General features: G+C 35.5%; 5 protein-coding genes and 1 pseudogene across 5 annotated transcripts; 1 reads left to right on the top strand and 5 right to left on the bottom strand.

The window, feature by feature from the left end:
• Nucleotides 1-32: 32 nt before the first annotated feature.
• Nucleotides 33-3,700, top strand: LOC110739976 (mitochondrial outer membrane protein porin 2-like). Its single transcript, XM_021920458.1, has 6 exons — nucleotides 33-262; nucleotides 350-417; nucleotides 1,246-1,356; nucleotides 1,454-1,540; nucleotides 2,651-2,859; nucleotides 3,245-3,700. The coding sequence occupies exons 1-6, from the start codon at nucleotides 211-213 to the stop codon at nucleotides 3,546-3,548; spliced, it is 831 nt and encodes a 276-aa protein (XP_021776150.1). The 5' UTR covers nucleotides 33-210; the 3' UTR covers nucleotides 3,549-3,700.
• On the bottom strand, nucleotides 3,670-5,045 carry LOC110739977. Its single transcript, XM_021920459.1, has 2 exons — nucleotides 4,160-5,045; nucleotides 3,670-3,894 (listed from the first exon to the last, which is right to left on the bottom strand). Exons 1-2 carry the CDS (start codon nucleotides 4,652-4,654, stop codon nucleotides 3,700-3,702), a joined length of 690 nt encoding a protein of 229 aa, XP_021776151.1. The 5' UTR covers nucleotides 4,655-5,045; the 3' UTR covers nucleotides 3,670-3,699.
• A 1,715-nt stretch (nucleotides 5,046-6,760) lies between these two features.
• On the bottom strand, nucleotides 6,761-8,713 carry LOC110740121 (disease resistance protein RGA2-like). The gene has a single exon (XM_021920619.1). It carries the CDS (start codon nucleotides 8,711-8,713, stop codon nucleotides 6,761-6,763), a length of 1,953 nt encoding a protein of 650 aa, XP_021776311.1.
• Nucleotides 8,714-10,305: 1,592 nt separating this feature from the next.
• LOC110740122 (putative disease resistance protein RGA3) lies at nucleotides 10,306-11,691 on the bottom strand. The gene has a single exon (XM_021920620.1). The coding sequence runs from the start codon at nucleotides 11,689-11,691 to the stop codon at nucleotides 10,306-10,308; it is 1,386 nt and encodes a 461-aa protein (XP_021776312.1).
• A 58-nt stretch (nucleotides 11,692-11,749) lies between these two features.
• LOC110740123 (disease resistance protein RGA2-like) lies at nucleotides 11,750-13,948 on the bottom strand. The gene has a single exon (XM_021920621.1). It carries the CDS (start codon nucleotides 13,946-13,948, stop codon nucleotides 11,750-11,752), a length of 2,199 nt encoding a protein of 732 aa, XP_021776313.1.
• Nucleotides 13,949-14,742: 794 nt separating this feature from the next.
• LOC110740124 lies at nucleotides 14,743-21,853 on the bottom strand (annotated as a pseudogene).

Below are 21,853 nucleotides of genomic sequence, written 5' to 3' on the forward strand. Positions count from 1 at the left end.
ACTAGTATTATAAAGATTGACCAACTAAAGAAAAACAAAAGGCGCGAAGCTTGTGAGGGGAAAAAAAGAATCGTTGTAACTTGTAAGTTGTGTAGAATTCTCTCCAGCTAGCCAGTTCTGAACAGGTGGCCCACCACTCATCTTACGCCGCCGCATCCACCACCTCTATTTCCCGGTTATTCAAATATCAGACACATAAATCCCAGAATTATGAGCAAAGGAGGACCATCTCTCTTCCGAGACATCGGTAAAAGAGCAAGAGGTACCCCCTTCTTTTCTTTTTGTCAATTCAATTTCTGTTTCATTTTTAATTTGAATTTCTGGGGTTATCCAATTGTAATTTCTGCAGATGTTCTGTACAAGGATTACTGCTGTGATATGAATTTCAGTGTCACTACTCAGACTCAGGATGGACTTGTATTATCCCTTCTTTTTCTCTTTAATTTTTATGTCTTATTTGCCAATTGCAATGTTAGTGGGTTATTCTTGGATTTGTTTGTCCAAGTCTTGAAGCTTAAATTGCAATTTTAATCATAGACAGACTTTTTTTGAAACATTGACTTGATTTTTTGGAAAAAAAATTCAGTCTTTGGACCCTTTCATGATCAAGTATTGTAAAGAATCAATTTTGGTATGCTGGGAGCTTCAATTTGGAGCTGTCTACTTTCCATAAACACTTGCAAAAGAATTTAACCAATAACCGTGCCGAATTTTGTGGCATTCCCTTTAACAGAATACTTGATTTTAACCCTAAACCCTTGTCTGCCATGAACTGTGAACTTGCTTCATCAGTTTCCATTTAGTTCAACTTTCATGTGCCACATTCTTGAATGCACAGTAAAGAATTTTGATTTGGTGGAAATAATTGCTCTGAAAAATTTGATAGTAAGTGGCTGATTCAAACACAAATTGTTTGGTTTGGTGATAAATGCCTTAGATTTTGCATCATTCTATGTGATCATTGGATATTTATATTACTGGCTTTACATAATTAATTTAAGACGCGCAATCTCTCTGTGGTCTGGATGTATACCAGCTTCAGATAGTTGAGAAGTTTAGAATATTTTGCCTTCTATCTTACCCTTTGTACTGGTTTCTTATATCTGAAGAATTTGACAGCTTTGTGTGCCTCTTAATTAAGATCTTGGTGTAGTTTGTATCTTTGATTTGTGTATTTCTTTCCACGTATATGAGATACTGTTTGACAATTCTGAATTCTGAAAATGATGTCTTCTTTGTCTGAAGGCCCTTACTTCAAGTACTCTACAAAAGGAAGGTCACTCAGTTGGTGATCTGGCTGCACAATTCAAATACCAGAATGCGATCATTGATGTCAAAGTTGATACACAGTCAACTGTAGGTTTTTTTTTTTGGCAATGTTCTTTTTTTCATCTCGAAATAGTTGGGTTTTAAAGAAAACTTTTTAACCTGTTGTTTTATTGTTTTCTTACAGATAGCTACAACCCTTACTTTGAATGATATTATGCCATCTCTTAAGTCTATAGCTTCAATTAAGCTACCTGACTACAACTCTGCAAAGGTACATCTTCTATAATCTGCTTAATCACGTCATTTCATTATATAAAATTTTTGCAACGCATACAAGGAACTCAGGATTCATGTTTAAATCATGTCATTGCCTGTCATTAGAAGGATACTGTCAATTAACCATTCAGTCTTGGTGAATGCCTTCTAAAAATGTGATGAGTGTATCCACATCAAGCAAATAATACCAATCTGTCCTTGTAGCGAGTAAGGAAGGCCTTGTAAATCATCTCATTCTAGGGCTTATGCCTAATTGCCTAGGGGATGATGAATTTTGATGCTGGAGGAACTTGATTACGAATGACAAACTTCACGGTTGGAGGCATGAGAGATCTATCTGAAGTTATTTGTCAGCTTTGATCCATCAGTGGCCTGAATGGAAGCCAAATCCTTGCACTCTTGAGTTTCTTTTCTTTGCTATTTGAGCATTGATTATCAAAAAAGAAAGTTCAGTGGTGTTCATATGTTTTTATTCTCTGAAGGGACTTGAAGAATCGAAGGAACTATGTTGCAGAATGATGAGAATGAGACTCTTGTTAGTCTTGTATGGTAACTCAATTTTTAATGGATTTAGATGAGTTAAAGATAGATCCACTTTCTGACTTGCTTGTAAAAGCTGACTTATCAGCTTGTTTGACGCTTTGATCTCGAGGACTTACTGATATGCAGGCTCTTAAAGGTGTGCTACTTATACAATCTAATTAGCTATGTTAAAAATGGTAAAGTAAGGGAAAATAAGGTTTATGTTTCAAGTGAGATTTTTAATTTTTTGTAATCTATTGCAAACGCATGTTTGCTCTCATCCAGTCATCTGTTTGAAATGGTCATTCTTACCGAGGAACTATCATATTCTTTCATCACTTGTTGAACTAAGAAATTGTTCATCAGCTTCATCTTTTTCTTAAAATTCAAGCAAAAGTATAAGCTATATATATTTTGGCATTTTAAGCCTTTTGTGATAATATGCTTCCTACTTTGTATCATTGCAAAGTTGGATCCTATTTGGTAAAAGAAAGCTGCAACATTAGTCTACTTTAACTTCACATTTCTCTAAGTTTTTGCTCATTACAGCTGAATTACTTGTGGTATATTGTTCTCGTGGCAGCTTGAGCTTCAGTACTTCCATAAACTTGCAGCACTTAGTTCAGTTGTTTCCTTCAACAAGTCCCCTGTTTTCGGTTTTTCAGCCACCTGTGGCACTTCAAGCACTGTGATTGGTGCAGAGGCAGGTTATGATTCTTCTATTTCTGATTTTACGAAGTACGATGTTGGCATAAGCATGACAAAACCAGGTTCCTGTACATCTGTTATCTTGTAAGTCTCTTTCCTTGCATCTGTTATAGCGCAGGTGTTATTGCTGCTTAATGTTTAGTTTGCAGGTGATGTTGCTGTTAAATGTTTCTGAACATAACATAAATGACAGCTTTTCAAAATAAGACTATTGAACAAAATAAGAGAAGATGAACAGTACAAGATATATTTTTCTCAACAGGCTTAAGCGAAATTATATATTATTGTGTTAATTCTGTAAATATTTGTGCTTTGCATAAACAATGCTTGATTAATATCACATGTTTCTCTTTCTTTCCTTCCCTTTTTTTTTTTTTTTTGGGGGGGGGGGGGGGGGGGCGTGTTCATCATGCAGTATCCAAGTTAAGATAGATTTGTACTCTTTTCCTGATCTTGCCATGTATTCCAGGGCTGAAAAGGGTGACCTACTTAGGGCGTCATATGTATGGTACCTTGATCAAGGGAAAACCACTACAGTAGTTGAGTTTAAAAACAGGTTTTCTGAAGAAGGAAATACTTTAACTGTTGGAGGATCATATGCTGTTGATGAATTAACTCTAATCAAGCTGAAGCTTAATAACCAGGGGAGCTTCGGAGCACTTCTGCAACACGAGTTCAACCCTAAGTCAGTACTGACAATGGCAGCTGAGATTGATTACAATTCTATCGACACAAATCCAAAACTTGGCATATCACTTGCACTGAAACCGTGAGTAGCATCCAATCATCTGTTGGTCTGTTTGATGGAAATGTATGTATTTTTTGTACGCCATAGTATGCTACACAGAATCTCCATTAATTGTATTCTTTTTATATTGCTTCAAACTCTGTTGTTTCAAATCATATGTTTAATTGTGTTATTTTTCATGCTTCTTGTCTTTCTGCCCTTGAATCTCTTGGTTTGAATATGGTGCACCATTTCGTAAGAAGATCTTTAATATCAGCATTCATTTTTGTTCCTTTGCCTCCCCAGACTAGCATGTGTGCAAGATCTCCAATTGACGAGCCATCCACTTCATGCACAACCTTGAATCCCATTCTACTATAAAACCTTACCAGCTGCACAAGGAGACAAATAATGTTTATTAATTTGCTGAAATTATTGTCAAAAACACAACAATGGTCACTTTTTTTTTAGCACTAATAGTAAGGATTATGGAATGAAATAAACGGAAATGCCTAACATTCCTCCTATATGCTCGCGTAACACTACTATCTCCTCCGTTGAATACACGTACAATACTCTATCCTTGAGATGAACTCAAAGAAAGAGGACATTTATGAAAGAACAAAAGTTGAGCATAAAGAAAGGAGAAAGAAAAACCTTTGAATGGTAAAGATCAGTGTCATTGATAGCCAGCAACTGAGCAGTGGCGCAACCAGAATCGAAACCATGCCTAACAGCAAGAGCACCAAGGAACAATCCAACACCAAAAATAGATTTCTGCATACTCAAAGTCTCTCTATTCAATCTAATGGAATCCAAGTGCAGAATTTTGCCATCAAACCAGACCCTTATCAGTCCTTCAGCTCTTCCTAACTCTTTATTTGTCTCCAAGCTTTTTGCTGTAATTCTGAAAAAGGGTCCCACTTTTTGCAGCTTTAAATCCAGATTTCTGCCTTTTGAAGTTTCAATTATTTCTTGCATTGTTGGGAATCTTGGGATTTTAGTGCCACTTACTGATGATGTTGTTGATGCTCTAATCATGCTCATACTCATACTCATACTCATACTCATACTTAAACTCATACTCTGACTACTTTGATTTTTGGGTTGATGGATAAATCCAGCACCTATCTGGCAATATTGATGAATCATTTGCTATTATTTTTTTTTTTTTTTTGTTTTATGGGAGTTTGGATAGATAAGTTTTGGAGGATGTATTGCCACGTGGAGGAATATGGTCCTTTAACTTCTGGTAGGTCTTCAAGTGACTGATTGACAAAATTTCTGAGTACATTATATATACTCAGTATTTTAAGTACATAACAAAAGCAATTTTGAGCTGATGCATGAGTAGCTGCTGCCTGAATCAGAATTTTGGATACTAACAAAATCGAAGTATCTTCAGTTGATGCAACAAATTTAACTAGAGCAGCTTTCTTACATGTAAGAAAAAAAGAGCTTTACCGATCTTGGAAACAATCCAACTTGATGCTCAGTCAAGGAAGCATTGCTTTAACTCTTCATCATCTGAAGATTTAAAAGAATTTTCAGGATATTTTTAGTTACAAGCACAATTTACAGCAAATTGAAGTGACATTTTTTTTATCACTTTGTATGTCACAGGAAATACTAAATTTCCACATGAAAGTTGATAATTGAGGCCACAGTAAAAAACCTATAACTGATAAAAAGTGTAGAGTAAGTGGCGATAGTCAAACGGAGGAAAAATATGGAGAATAGTATTGGAATCCAGAAAACAAACATGATTATCATGTAATGCAGCAACTGAAGCTCACTGTCATAATAACCTCAGTGACAGCAGCTTGCTAATTTTAGCGCACTACAAAATTCTCAGTATTATTACACTACTCTATAATAGTGAGATATAATAAATCGTTGTTCTGATAGTAGTTTCACAACCTGATGTAGTAATGTAGATATATCAGTTGGCTGAATCAGCCATCTGAAGCCTATCCTAACACAAAAGGCAGAATATTAAAGTCTGTTGATACCTCTTTGCTACATCATGGCAAGGGCTCATGTATATTTAGCTTAACTACTATACAAATTTCTCCCTATAAAATAAATAGCATCAGAGAGACAGAAAACCAACTTTTAGGAAGGGTGGTTAACTGCCTCCGAATCATTTGCCCAGGTGAGATATTATAATGCAGTTATACACAAAAGACAGAACAAAGAAGATCAACAGTGCTGCTGCATCACTGCAAATTGTCCTTTCATCAGCAGGCACACATACATCACCTTGAGTAGCAGCAGATTTGAAAGGAAACATTTCAACACTGTCAAAGGCAAAGGACTGAAGAAAGGCTTAATCAACTTTCACCAACATTTTGTGAATGATAGCTCTTAGCCTCCGGACTATCCCACAATGTAAACATTAGGGATATGGCATACTTTAGGCCAGTCTTCTCCATCTGGTTTTTGGCATCTTTTCACAAGGTCTTCACTAGAGTAAATTATTTTTAAGTGTAGTTAAGGAGGTGAGGTGGCACATTGCTTCAGGCAATGATTTCAGTCCACTGCAGTAAGCGACGTGCAGAAACTTCAGAGCTGTTAGAGATTTGAGGCATTCTGGAAGGGCTTTCAAATTGTGACACCCTTCAATTTGGAGGGATCGGAGGTTTGTTATGTAGCCGATGCATTCCCCAAGGACCTCCAAGTTGTAACTCCATTCAATTTGGAGGGATTCAAGGGATGACAAGTGAAGAAATCTCCATGGCAGAGTTTCCAACTTTAAAAGCCTAACTAAACTCAAGGAAGAGAGGTTTACAAGAGTAATATGTCGCGCCCCCCAACAATCCAGATATTGCAAATCCAGGTTCTAACAATACTCAATTGTTAGGGATTTCAGGTAGAAGAGATGTTCTATCCCACTTCCTGACAAAGTCATCAACTCTTTGCACGAATCCAAAGTCAAGTGTCGAATTGAAGATTCACATCTTTCAAAACCCTTGGAGACTGTCCCCATACTTTCCACTTGAACAAAATGATCAATCTGAATATGAACAGCGCCTCCCACAAAATCCTCAAATAGAGTATTAAAAACCCTTGGATTATCTATGTTGAGATACTCTAAACATAAACTAGGATCATGGGAGGACGATGACAAAGATGAGGCATTACTTGTGCTTATGACTGGACTTGGATTATGTAAGCCTTCCTTCATACAAAAATTCAGTGCATCATTGACGGAATATAGTTCAAGCTCTTTCAAATGAGGACATGGAGGAAAGTATGTCATGCTCTTGCAAAATGCCCAACAATCAATTCACGAAGATGAGGAAATGATGGGAGAATCACATCAGTGCCATTGTCATTGACCAAACAACCACCACCTGCTTCCATCTCAACCCAACTTAAACCCCTCCACCATCCCTTCAACTGTGGCATCTTGAAAAGAGTCAACTTCTCAAGAGACGGGAAGAATGTTGTCATCAACACAGATGCATAAGCTGCGTCACTCTCGATGTGCTCGACCTTGAGCAGATACAGAAGTTGAAGATATTTCAGATGACAAAGTCCACTTAGTGATGGGAGATGTTGCAACTCATTCAAATCTGTCAGCATGATACTTACAAGCCATGGAAGAGAAGCTTCCATTAATGATGCCCAAGTTGGCAATTTGATACCTTGATATCCCTCCATTAAAATCTTGCTGAGATCATGGTTAGGGTGCAAACACTCCAACAATGTCTCATGAACAGAACAATCATCAGATTCTTCACACTTTATTTCTAAAGCCTTCAGATGGGCATTTTTAATATAGTCTCCTCCTACAACATTTGGCTTACATTTTGTAGAAAATTCTCCCACTTCAATACAAAGACCGCCTTTGAGGTTTACTAGAGCTTTCAAGTCTATGAGTTCACCTTTTTTAACTCGACTCGAAACATCCCCGCCGCCAACTAAAAACTTTGTCAGCGTGTGAAGACATTTCAAATCATCCATCCCTGCTGGCATGTGAGTCAAGCTGTGACATCTATCTAAATCCAGCATCCTAAGATTAACTAGTTTGCTCATGTCCTCTGGCAATTGTTTTAACTTCTCACATCTACATAATTTCAATATCTGTAAATTATGAAGCTTGGTAATCGAAGTAGGAAGCATCTCCATGTTTCTGTTGCAAGAAAGATCAAGGTACCTTAAATGTAAGAGCTTACCTAGTGTATTTGGTAAAGTTTCAATGGCTAAATCATGCAGATCCAATACCCTTAAACGTCTACAATTTGAAAGAATAGCACCCACATCCCCAGACGTCTTATAAAAACTGTACAATTGGAAAAACGTACGCAATCTGACATTCGAACAATAACTAAGACTAAACCAGTTTTCGGAAAATGCACTACTTGCTGTAGATAGATGACGAATTCCCCCTCTGAAATGATTTGTATTATATGTCAACATTAAGAACTCCTTTCCTGCAACCTCTTGAGCTAGGTCATGTATGAGATCGTGCATTTTAAATGAATGAACTTCACCGTACTCATCCCGTTCAATGTCATGGAAAAAGCATCTACGCAAGAGAACAGAAAAATATTCTTCCCCTACATCTCCTATGCTTTGATCTTCATGACTTGAAACAAGATAACCTTGTGCCAACCACAAATTAACCACTACATCCTTTTTCATGACATAATCCTTAGGGAAAGGTGAGCAAAAGCTAAAACAACTCTTTGATTCGGGACTGAGTTGATTATAGCTAAAAATCAAAGCTGATGACATAATGCCATTCTCTTCGTCTAGTCTCATTTTTGCAAAATCATTACTTTTTAACCATAGCCAATTATTTTTGTCCTGGCCATATAACAAACTGCCTATCACACGTATACAGAGAGGAATATTAGCACATTTTTTGGTAATCACTTTGCCTATGTCAACAAGATTAGGGTCTTCTAGCTCTTCCCCTTGTTTGAATGCCATTCTCCTGAATAATTCCCAGGAACTGTCTTCTGATAGACCTTGTAACTCATAAATCGGACAGTTTCCTATAGCTTTTGCAACCTTCTTAGAGCGGCTAGTTATCAAGACTCTACTTCCCTTTTCTCCTAAAGCCAATAACTCTTTCAATTCAAACCATAATTCACTATTTTCATTTCTTACATCATCTAGAACAAGCAAGAACCTTTTCCTGTCTATATGACTTTTAACTATTTTCTGTGCCTTTCCAAAACTATATTTCACTCCAAACATCTTACCAAAAAATTTCTTTCAGGCTAGACTTGTCAGACACACAAACCCACTTCATCCAGTCTCCAAATGCCTCTTTAATCCTATCATCATTAAAGACAAGTTGGACAAGAGCAGTTTTCCCCAACCCTCCCATCCCCACAACAGTCGCAAAAGAAACATTTTCCTTACGAGTATCAAACTTTGGCAATAACATACCTACAATGGCCTCCTTATCTGCCTCTCTCCCAATAATACTCTTTTCATACACATAATGGCGCGTTTCCTCTCTTCTGTTGATAGGTTTATAAATGTCACTAAACCCAGATAGACTACAACCTTTGGTAATGCCATCTAACATCTCCCTAAGCTTCTTAATCTCTCGAGATACATTAAAAGCAGAAATCGGATGGTTCTTAGAGGAGAAGAAATGCCTTGCCTTTTTGGAGATCTTGCACCAGGCATTCTTTTGAGTTGTTGTGCAATAGTGATGAATTCGTCGAACAAATCATCAGCATCATAGACAGCATCCTTGAGCTTGTCAATCCAGTCTAGGCCTTCGAGCTCCTGATGCTTAGACTCTGCATCAAGGAGGACGGCCTTGATGGAGATGACAGTGTACTGAAGCTCATCAGGTTGAGATTCATTCCCAAAACTGGAGCATAGTTCTCTTAGTTCCTTGTTTTTAATGCTGCACAGAGTATTGGCAATACTGAGAATCATTCTAGTAGCCAGTTGTAAACAAAAAGGAACAATGACTAGTTTTTATGAAAATGGTTTTTTCTTCCCTTTCTGGTTGGGAATAAACTGCGTGGCCCTTTGTTAAGCGCTTTGGTTATAATTGAGAGTGGATCTAAACATATACGAAATACAATAATAATAACCAAACTGCAGACCACGAAATTCGAAAACTTTAATTAAGGAGAATAATAATTAGTGATTTAAGTCAAGTAATCGTTAGCACGTTTGATGGATCTGGTGATACAGTGATACTAGTCAATCGTCTGAAAACTTAAAGCTATAATTAACAAGTTTGATAGATCACCATTTGAGTCATCAACAGGTGACACGTGCTACAGATCAAACATATCATTTTCGCATTGTATTCGCTAAAATAATTAGTACATACTGCATATGCAGATACAAAATAGAAATGACAGTTCAGTAAACAAACTTGTTATTCCTTCATTTACACTTATCTTACTCTCAGTGATTGCCTTATCACAAGACTTTAACGCGAAGCATAATAGATATACCTGTGGGATGATCATTATTTCACGATTCAATTCCATAGCAATACTAATAAATCATTGTTAGTACCAAATCTTATAAACATACATGATACATTGACACATACAACCCATGCAACAAAGATTCTGCTATACGCCTATACTAATTCTGCTCAGTATGCTCACCCTGTGAATAGAGTCTCGTGCTTTGGTTAGATATTAAAAAGTAAATACATTACACATCACACAGAAATCAAAGCGAATATGATCTTTAGAAAATGATATTTCTAGCAACTCAGATTCCAGACTTACAATCGAAAATCAGAATTTGGACATTTACATGACATATAGATCAAAAGGTGGAGGGCAGAAGAAAGGCTTAATAAATCATACTTCACCAAACATGTCGTAAATGAAAGCCCTTCTTGTCCATCCAATAACATAAACATGAGGGATATGGCGTATTTTGGGCCAATCCTCCCCATCTGGCTGTAGACATCTTTTCTCGAGGTCATCTCTAGCGTATAGTATTTTAAGTGTTATTAAGGAGGTGAGATGACACATTGCTTCTGGCAACGATTTCAGTTCATGGCAATGGCTGATATGCAGCAATTCCAGGGACTTTAGAGAGTCCATGCATTCCGGAAGGGCCTTCAAATTGTAACAATTTTTAATTTGGAGGGAACGAAGCGAACATAGAGAGCCAATGCAATCCCCTAGGGCCTCCAAGTTCCCACAACTTTCAATTTGGAGGGATTGAAGGGAGGTCAAGTACTGAAATCTCCATGGCAGATTTAGCAGCTTCGGAAGTTCAGCTAATCTCAAGGAAGAGAGGGAGTCAAGAGAAATACATGGCACTCCCCAATAATCCAGATTATCACACCATGGCATCCCTTCCAAATCCAAGTTATCACATCTCTCAATTGAGAGGGACTGCAGATTGTAGAGATGCTCTATTCCGCTTCCTGACAGAGTGGTCAATTCTGAACATGACTCTAATTTCAGGTGTCGAATTGAAGATTCACAACCTCGAAACCCCTTCCTAACAGTCCACATACTTTCAACTTGAGCAAAATCTTCTATTTGAATATGAACAGCACCTAGCACAAACTCTTCAAACAGAGAATTAAAAATAGTTGGATTATCTATGTTGAGCTTCTCTAAACATAAAATAGGAGCTCTTAGACTGCATGGCACTGATGAACTGGAGGACGATGGTGAAGTTGAGACAGTAGTGCTCTTGATTGGACTTGGATGGAAGCCTCCCTTCATACAAAATGTCAATGCTTCATTGACGACCCAAAGTTCAAGTTTTTTCAGAAGTGGACATGGAGGAAAGTAAGTCATACTGTTGCAATATCCAATACTCAAATCACGGAGACGAGGAAATGACGGTAGAATTACAGCTTGTTCCTGGCTACCTCTGTCATTGATCAAACAACCACCACCTGCTTCCATCTCTTTCCATAATAAATTTCTCCTCCATCCCTTCAACTGTGGCATCTCTACTAGCACTAACTCCTCAAGAGATGGAAAGAAAGTCATCATTGGCTTCGTGGCCTTAGACACTGAAGCTGAAGGTGCATCGCTTTCGATATGCTCTACCATGGGCATATTCCAAAGCTGAAGAGATTTCAAATGGCAGAGTTGACTCATTGACGGGAGATGCTGCAACTCATGTAAACTTGACAGCTTGATACTGACAAGGCATGGAAGAAAAGTTTCCATTGTTGATGCCCAAGTTGGCAATTTGATTCCTTGATATCCCTCCATTTCAAACCTGCTAAGATCATGGTTAGGATACAATCCCTCCAGTAATGTCTCATGAACTTCACTTTGGACATGTTATTTGTAATGCCTTAAGATGTGCATTCTTCAATATATAAGCTCCTTCTGTAACAATTGGCACGTTTTTGCCAGAAAATTCTCGCACTTCAATGCAGAGATCACCTTTTAGGTTAACTAGATCTTTCAAGTCTATGATCTCACCCTTTTTAACAAGGTTAGAATCATCACCGCGCACAACAAACTTTGTCAGCGTGTGAAGGCATTTCAAGTTATCCATCCCTGCTGGCATATGAGTCAATCTGTAACATCCGTCTAAATCCAGCATCCTAAGATTTACTAGTTTGCTCACGTCCTCTGGTAACTGTTTTAACTTCCTACAGTTACATAATTTCAATATCTGTAAATTACGAAGCTTGGTAATTGAAGTAGGAAGCATCTCCATGTTTTTGTTGCCAGAAACATCAAGATACCTTAAATGTAAGAGCTTACCTAGTTTTGGTAAGGTTTCAATGGCTAAATCATGCAAATCCAATACCCTTAATCGTCTACAATTTAAGATTATTGCAGCCACATTCCCAGATGTTTTCAGAGGACTGTACAATTGGAATAAGGTACGCACTGTAACATTCGAGCAATAACTTGGACTAACCCAGTTATTGAGATATGCATTACTTGTAGTAAATAGATGACGAATAGTCTTTCCAAAATGGATAGTACTAGATGTCAACATCAAAGACTCCGCTCCTGCAACCTCTAAAGCAAGGTCATGTAAGAGATCATGCATTTTAAATGATAGAACTTCACCGCATTCATCTTGTTCATTGTCATAAAAAAAACATCTATGCAAAAGAATTGAAACATATTCTTCACCTATATCTTCCAAGCTTTGACCTTCATGACTTGGAAAAAGATAACCTTGTGCTAACCACAGATTAATTAGCACATCTTTTTCTATGGCATAATCCTTGGGGAAAAGTGAGCAAAAGCCAAAACAACTCTTTAACTCATTAGTAAGTTGATGATAGCTAAACATCAATGTTGACATTACCCTATTCTCATCGCATCGTCTGGAATGTCTCATTTTTGCCAAATCAATACCTTTTACAAATAGCCAATTCTTCTTATCTTGGCCATACAACAAACTACCTATCACCCGTATGGAAAGAGGAACATTAGCACATTTCTTTGTAATTTCTTTGCCTATAACAGCAAGATCATTGTCTTCTTGCTCTTTCCCTTGTTTGAATGCCATTCTCCTGAACAAATCCCAAGATTTCTCTTCTGATAGACCTTGTAGCTCATAAATAGGATGGTCACCAACAACATTTGCAACCTCCATAGAGCGGCTAGTTATCAATACCCTACTCCCCTTATCACCTAAACTCAAGAGCTCCCTCAACTCTGCCCATTTTTGCCGGTCATGACTACATACATCATCTAGAACAAGCAAGTACCTTCTCCCTTCTATCTGATTTCGTACTTTTTTCTGCATCACTTCTAAATTATCATTCTTTACCAACAGCTTACCAAGGATTTCTTTAATGCCAAATCCGTCTGACACACAAACCCACTTCATCCAGTCTCCAAATGCCCCTTTAATCCTATTATCATTAAAGACAAGTTTGGCAAGAGCAGTTTTCCCCAACCCTCCAATTCCCACAATAGTCACAAAAGAAACATTTTCCTGATTAATATCAGCAGAAAAATTGGAGTCCGACAACAACATACCTACAATAGCCTCCTTGTCTGGCTCTCTCCCAATAATACTCATTTCAAACACACAAGGGTATTTTTCCTCTTTTCTGTTGATAGGTTCATACAGATAACTACACCAAGATTGATTACAATCTAATATCTCCCTAAGCTTCTTAATCTCTTGAGATATCTTAAATGCAGAGACTAGTTGGTTCTCAGGGGAGAAGAGACGGCGTACCTTTTTGCAGATTTTACCACCGGGCAATCTTTTGAGTTGCTGAGCAATGGTGGTGAACTCATCGAACAAATCGTCAGCATCATAGACAGCATCCTTGAGCTTATCAACCCAATTTAGGCCTTCTTCATGGGTGAGCTCCTGATGCCTAGATTCCGCATCAAGGAAGATGGCCTTGATGGAGGTGACGGTGCACTGAAGCTTGTCAAGTTGGGATTCATACCCAAAACTGGAGCATAGCTCTCTTAGTTCCTTGTTTTGTAGTGCTGCAAACAGAGTATTAGCAACACTGAGAACCATTCCAGTGGCCATCTGTAGCTGACTAGTTTGGTATAAGGGTTAAACGGCAAAAGGAATGACCACTGGTTTTGACAAAAACATATTATCAAAAAAATGACTACAGATTATAGCCAAATGCAACTCTCTTTGGGGGGAAAAAAACACATAATAAAAGTATTTTTGATCCAGTATTGTGAGTTAAAATTTTGTAAACTGTAAGAAATGAAATCTTAAAATAAAAAATTAATATGAAAATTCAGACCAAGTAATTGTTAGCACGTTGATTGATCTGGTCAATTGTCTGAAAATGTAAATTTTGAATCAAGTTTGGTACCTTGATGGATGAGATTTTGAGTTATGGCACATGCTTCAGATCAAACATGTCAATTTTGCTGATAATTTGGCACATAAATTGGAATTGCATATGCTTTTATATATATATATATATATATATATATATATATATATATATATATATATATATGACAGAGATCAGTAAACAAACTGCTATTAATACTACAGTAATCTTTAATAGTCTCTATACACTTTCTCCATTTTTTTTTTAATCTATTATACATGAGAGTTTCACATTTATCAATGCACAATGCACAACTTTGGCCATTAATACCTTTAGCTTTTCTTTTTCATTTTTTGAAAATTACAATAATTTGATTTTTTGAAAGGATTATAGTCAAAACAAACCTAACAAAACCACACAAATTTTGTTTTCAAAATCAAAATTGAAGTAAGTTTCAATTCAAACGCATTCACCATTTACTGGAATACTAAAGTCTACAACAGTGATAGATCTCTAATTGATTTTCGGGCATATGAAAATGTTGAGCCAGAAATTTATACAAGATTTATATTATGGGCACTGTTTATTTAAATGCAAATTGAACAGATTCACTGTTATAATTTACACGAGAAAATGACATATATTAACATCTAACAAAAAGTTATTATTCTTTCCATTCCTTGTATCTATAACCTATGTATCATGCTCTACATACTAGATTACAGTAACAGACAGATCACAGAACACTAAGTATTTTGATTCTTCTTTGTGAAAAATGAATCAATAGCATGATATTTGCCTTGTTCTGGCAATGACCTGCGCCTTTTCTTACTACTGTGGCTCACAATCTGATCTTTTTGAAAACACCTGACAAAAATTAGAATAACTTGATAAATATTTATACATAATTTAGATGCTTATGATTTTTATGAATTTCTACAATTGAGTTCAGTCAGCAGTATGGGACAAAAGCTAAAAACAACCAGAGATGATGGATATGCCAATATGCAAAGTGTTTACATATATATGAAGAGTTCATGTACTATTTGTTTTATTGCACCATTGCCTTTGGCGCAAAGTGACTACATACACCTAGTACAAATTTATTGTGTCTACAGCCTTTTCAGGAGGGAAGGTCGGTCCAATTACAGAATATTTATCTATAAATAATAATAACAAACTGAAAAGGCAGGAAGTGGTGTGTTTACCTCTGTTTAGAGCAGTAATTAATTGAGCTGCTAGCAGAGCACTCTTCCTGCAACCGCTCAGCAAGATGAAAATCAAAATGTTCTTGTCTTTCAACAGCAAATTCGAGAGGCATTTCTATTCCACATATAGAACACTTCCTCCATTTATGTTTAGAAACAAACACTTAATGACTTTCACTTTTAATATCTTTAATTTATAAAAATAAATAAATAAATAAATATAAAAATTTTGAAAGTATAAATTGAAACAAATCTAATATGATCTCACATGACTATTAACAAATATCAAAGTGAATTGTGCAAATATCAAAGTGCTGCATCTAATATTGAATGGGGGAGGAAGCAAATTAAACGGCTTTACTACCTATAAGTCTTAGTGATGCAGGAAGTTCCGCTTTCAGCAGTTTCTTTGCATGCAACAGTATATCCTCACTTGAACATATACATTTTGGCAATGTCACAGCTCTAGTTTGAACCTGAAATATCCAGAGCTAAGTCAAGAGCTTGAAGTTAAATAACGAGAACCAAAGATTAGCTAATATTAATTAAACTTAAACAAAAGGCATGACTGCATGTGTCACATGGTCAATCGGTCACACCAAAATATTCCAAATACAACAATATTAATTATGATAACAGAAAGCTAATGTAGAACTTAAAAAACTTTCATATATGTGCCGCTTTCTAAACCTTTCAAGTCTCTCTGAAATATATATCCTGTGCGCACAAGCATCTATATTACACTACTGCCAGTCTGGAGTTTGGAATGGATCAAGGATAAAGTATGCAGACATCATAGATCACCTCAAAAGATGCAGTTTTCAGTTTAAGGGTCAGAGTTCGACCACGAAGTCCTTCTTTTTGCAAATCAGTTGAAAGTATATGAGAAAGTTCAGCTGCAACAAGGAATCAGGGAAAGTGAAGTTGTCAAAGTAAAATATTAATCTCTAAACCCGACCCTCAACTGTTTATGAAACATTTATGCAAATAGTAAGAAGTAAAAAGGTGATCATGTATAATAATATGTGACTATTTTTATATACCGGAGGAAGAAAAAAACGTAAGTTCAAATGCTTTAACACAACTTGCAAAGTTGCAATATAGGAAAACTTCTCAATTGGAATGTACATATGTTGGTCTGTTTTGCATTTTTGCATATTTCTTGTTGCCTCTGTTATTAAATTGGTACAAGGTTCATTCCATGGCAAGTCACAAGCAAAACGTGATGAACTAACCAGGCTGGTCAATTTCCAGGCGCATGGATGAAGCCAATAAAGCAGCCACCAAATTTACCAGCCTCAGGATACCCACCCCTTAACTAGTCTGCATACATTTATACTCCATCCCTACTTTTTTTGCCCCATTGCCAATATTTGGGTCAAATAACTTTCACCATTCCCGTTAATTTATAAGAGATATTATAGTCATATGGGATCATGTTGGATTCGTCTCATGTTATAATTTATTAATATCAAGTTTTATAATTTTTACGCGTATAGAATAAATATATATATACATTTTATGACGCGTATGGAGATCGTGAAAAGTTATATGGGGCAAAAAAAAAAAATAGAGACTTCTGAACATCAATATCCACTACAGCCTAGGACTCAACATCTGAACATCAATAATTTCCAGGGGATTGCTAGAGCTATAACAGATTAAGGTGAAGAAATTAAACAGTAGTGGAAAAATGTTAATTTAAGTTCATATTACCTAGCTTCTGATATAAGAAAGCTTCATCCTCGGTGGCGGAAAATGTTCTTTCATTACTCATGCTCTTCCTCAGTCTAGCTTGTGGTGTATCTGTGCCCCCTAGTCCCAATCCAACAGAAAGAAAAAAATCTGCAGCAGATTTACAATATGAACATTGTCAGATTTATATGTAGCCTGTGCAGCAAAATGTATAAGGAATCATACTCTGCTTGCTATTAAATTATTATCTTGCCAGAAATGATGTGAATTTTAGTAAAATTATTGGTTTTAAGTTTATTTATTTATTTTTTGTTATTTAATATGTACTTCATATAAGAAATAGGTGTTTTGATTTGATTAGAAATAAGAAATGATCAAGCTAAAATCAGGGTACCTGACCAACTCATAAATCTTTTAAAAATCTTCCTATCTCACTTCATTGTGGTCCTCATATATCTAATTTTTCAATTAACACCACTCCTCAATAGGAAATTACAAAATCAACCCCCCCCCCCCCCCCTCCTTCTGATGACCTCACATCAATAAACATCTTTTGGTGTTTGCTTAAATTGCTATGTGAAGTACCTGGAGAAATGTAAGTGGCCAAGACTCTGGAGTCTGGATTACTAAGCATTATAGGTTTTATGACAACTATTGACACTTCTGTTTAAAAACTGATGATGCCCCACTCCAATTCTGCTACATAGCTTAAATGTAAATTGAAATATCTTCCCATACTAGGGGAAAAAAACACTGAAGAGAAGATATCCCTGAAAGGACACAAGCTGCTAGGCTACCATACAACTAAATCATTAAGCAAAAGTTAAGGGATCTGCACAATTATATAATGATTCAAGCAGAAGAAAAACCACAAGGTAATCAACCTGCAGATGAAGGAGAAAACAATGCACATAGAAAACCGCCTTTCTCGAGTAAATCCTTGCATGTATCAATTTCAAAAGCAGTCCTTAGGATATGCTCAGTAACCTTGCCAATGCCTCCAATCTGTCCGTAAGGCATATAAAGCAATCAAGCGATGAAAGAATGTTCATGTACACTAAAAATTCAATAGGTTTCACAATTTACAGTTATTGCCTTTTCATAACATTCTAAATCAAAGAAAAGATACCCAAAAAAAAGCAAAAATAAAATAAAATGGGGGGCTTATAACAAAGATACCTTTCTTATTGGGAGGGAAGATATGAAAGTCATGACAGCAATTCGATCATTCGGCAAAATAAATTGTCCATTTGGCTTATTTATATCTGAGCAAACCTAAAATCATATAATAAACACAAATACCAAGAATTTAAGTCAATATCACAATAAAAAACAGGCATACATCATAAAACAGGGTATCCAAATCCGCTATTTTCAAAGTTTGTAGGAATGCTATGCATGACTGCATCCTTAAAACATCAATAACAATGAATAGTGATTGAGGGAGTATCAGGTGAAATAAAAGGGCATAGTTTAGACGTTTGAAAGCTCTCATATACATATATGATGATTCTCTAAAGAGCATAGCATTAGTTGCATTTTTCATCTGAAGACAGATTTATCCTACTGCTAACGATGATCTATGTTATGCAACAATATTGATGAAAACCCTTACCCATACAAGTTTTTAACTCTGTCCAAAATGTGATGAAGCGGTTTACTACTTCAAAGCCCCTCAACACTTCAAATATACACAAAAAGTACAATCTTTTACTCTACAAATAGTACAAAGTGCCAAATAGTGTGGCCTTGAAACTTCTCATGCAAATGCTGAATTCATTACATATTTAAACTAACCATCGATAAGATCTTATCAGTCATTCAGTCTCAAAGGATAATCCTTCTCTACGAAACCATTAATGGAATGCAGAAACATAGGGATTTTGTCAGATGCATGGACTTAAGAAATGCATTACAGAACAACCATTACAGAAATCATGATATGGAGATTATATTCAACAAAATACATGCAGTGAGAACTGAGAAGGATATAAATAAAAATATAAAGCACCTTGGCCAGTAATCGATTAGGACCCACACCAGCACTACAAATCAAACCAGTTTCTTCAAAAACACTTCTTCTGATCTCTTCAGCAACCTTGTTGAAAAAGTATATGAAAAGATGAAATGAAGACATGAAGTAATTCATACACTTAAGTGATGCGCACAGGTAAAAAGGATAAACAAAAGCAGAAGAATATTAGGAATATATGACAAATATTAATCATCAAGCATACTCACTTCGTCACTTCTCACGTCTCTTTCTCTGCAGACCTCAGTTATATCAAGGTATGCTTCATCTAAACTGGCAGAAATGAAGTTAAGGTCGTATCTCTGAAATACTGAAGTTTGATCATGCAGGATTGGATTAGCAAGCCATAGACAAAATAATAAAAAAAATAAATTTACTTGGTATCAATTGCAAAAAACATCCTTATTAGCTCCCACCTTTTCTAGTCAAAGTACTATAGTAAGGGCCTGTTCTGATTGACTGAACTCAGCTGAACTGAACTGAACTGAACCGAACTGAACTGAACCGAGCTGAACTGAACTTATTAATTAGTGATTTTTAACTACGGATTAGTGATCTTTGATAATTTATTGATATTTATTACTATACATATGTGTATATACAAATGTACATATTAAAATATTTACGAAAAATATACTATATAATTATAATTATAAAATGTATGGAAAATATATTATAAAATGTATGGAAAATATATTAAAAACTTGAAACCTCTAATTTTCTCAATGAGATTAACATTAGAAATATGTTTCAAAAAAATAGAACCATTTGAAAAATGAATTGTATCAATATTATTATTGTTATTATTATTATTATTAATTATTGATAATTATTATTATTATTTATTGATTATTATTATTAGTATTATTATATTATTATTATTATTATTATTATTATTATTATTATTATTATTATTATTATTTATTGATGATTATTATTATTTATTGATTATTATTGTTAGTATTATTATTATTATTATTTCAATTATTATTGTTATTATTATTATTATTGTTAATATTATTATTATTATTATTATTATTATTATTATTATTATTATTATTATTTTTATATACTATTTATTATTATTATTTTTGTTGTTGTTGTCGTTGTAATAAGATCTTAAAAGAATGAAATTTGGCTTTATATCATTAGCAATATCATTATAAATTAAGAGCTGAGCTGAGCTGAACTGAACTGAATTTCAACGGAACAGAACAGGCCCTAAGTATACTTTTCAAAATCTACAGGAACAAAGATTAGCTCTGGGCACAATTTACGTGCAATAAAACCTGGCATTGCAGCACGAACCCCATATCTCCGTGCCTAAAAGAAGACAAAACATCTTCAGATGAGAAAGTGAAAAGCTAGATAATCAAAATCCTCACATGCAGATTTTCAAGTAAAAATTCTCAATCAACCACATCGACAGACAAATTTTTCATACCTCATAATTAGCAGTAGATATCATAGACATGCCGCCAACAGCCATTGGCTTGCCCTTTAGCGAAGGATTGCTCAATGTCTCAACCGCAGCATAAAAGGCATCCATATCTACATGAAGCCAAATTCTTGATAAGTCACGTGTGGCTTCTAATTCTGTAATTCTTCTTTCAGCAATCTGTACATTTGCATAAACACTGAGATAATTAATCAACAAAAAACAATAGCATGACTTATGACCAAAATACCAGGAACCAACCTTCTGATAGTGAGCTATATCAGTAATTGAGAGCTTTCCAAGCCTTTCACGCATGTTGTCAGTCCTTTGCCTCATAAGCGCCTCCTTGCGTTCCTCATTTTCAAAATACTTCGACCCTTTGCTCATTTCATATACAATTCTCTGTACTTTTTCCTTTTCAACTCCATCCATACCTAAATGTATAATGTAACTTCATCAAAAAATGGCAAGATTGGCAACTTTAAAAGGCGCAGCTGCCATCTTTTTGGTCCTATAATACACATATATCCATATAATAAGGAAAACTTCCAACATAAATATGTCAATACAAGCCTACATAATATCGATCCCAAAAAATCGATTAAAGGAACCTATAAAATCAGATAGCTTCGAAATTGCCCAGCCTAGAGTTACAAGTTCTCAGTAAATCACCTTCAAAACCAGAAACAAAGGACACTTGGGCGTGCAAGTAGAAAATCAAGAACATCAAATTAAGCCATAATTTCATAAATTAGTTAAACTTGTGGTAAAATTGACCAGACCCAATTAGAAAAAGAAAAAAAAACCTAACTATCCAACTCCCTTTTCTCCTAAATTACGAGAAATGGTATAGTATAAAGTACATGTACTAGTAAAAATCACACCTTGAAAACGAAAGATAGGACTAGAGAAATTCAAATTGAAATTTAAGTATTCAGTAAAATTAAAATTAAACATTGTAATCAGATTGATCTAGAAATTACTTCGTATATAGTACTAGAAATTAAACAAAAAGATAAAAGAAAGACTTATAAAAGAGAAAATGAAATTAGCAGTAGCATAACTAAATTATAAAGTATCATAAAAATGCAGAAAATACAGAATTAAAAAAAAAAAGGAAAGGAAAATGACCAGCTTTGGCGTTGGTATAAACAGTCTGATAGGATTGCCATGGTTTTGAAAGTGGAACATCGCTGGAAGAAGATTCACTCTTCACCATCTTTGACATTCTTCACTGTAACTTCTTTGATACGAAAGAAAGGACTCA

Source organism: Chenopodium quinoa, unplaced genomic scaffold (genome assembly GCF_001683475.1).
Source record: "Chenopodium quinoa cultivar QQ74 unplaced genomic scaffold, ASM168347v1, whole genome shotgun sequence".
Lineage (NCBI taxonomy): Eukaryota > Viridiplantae > Streptophyta > Magnoliopsida > Caryophyllales > Amaranthaceae > Chenopodium > Chenopodium quinoa.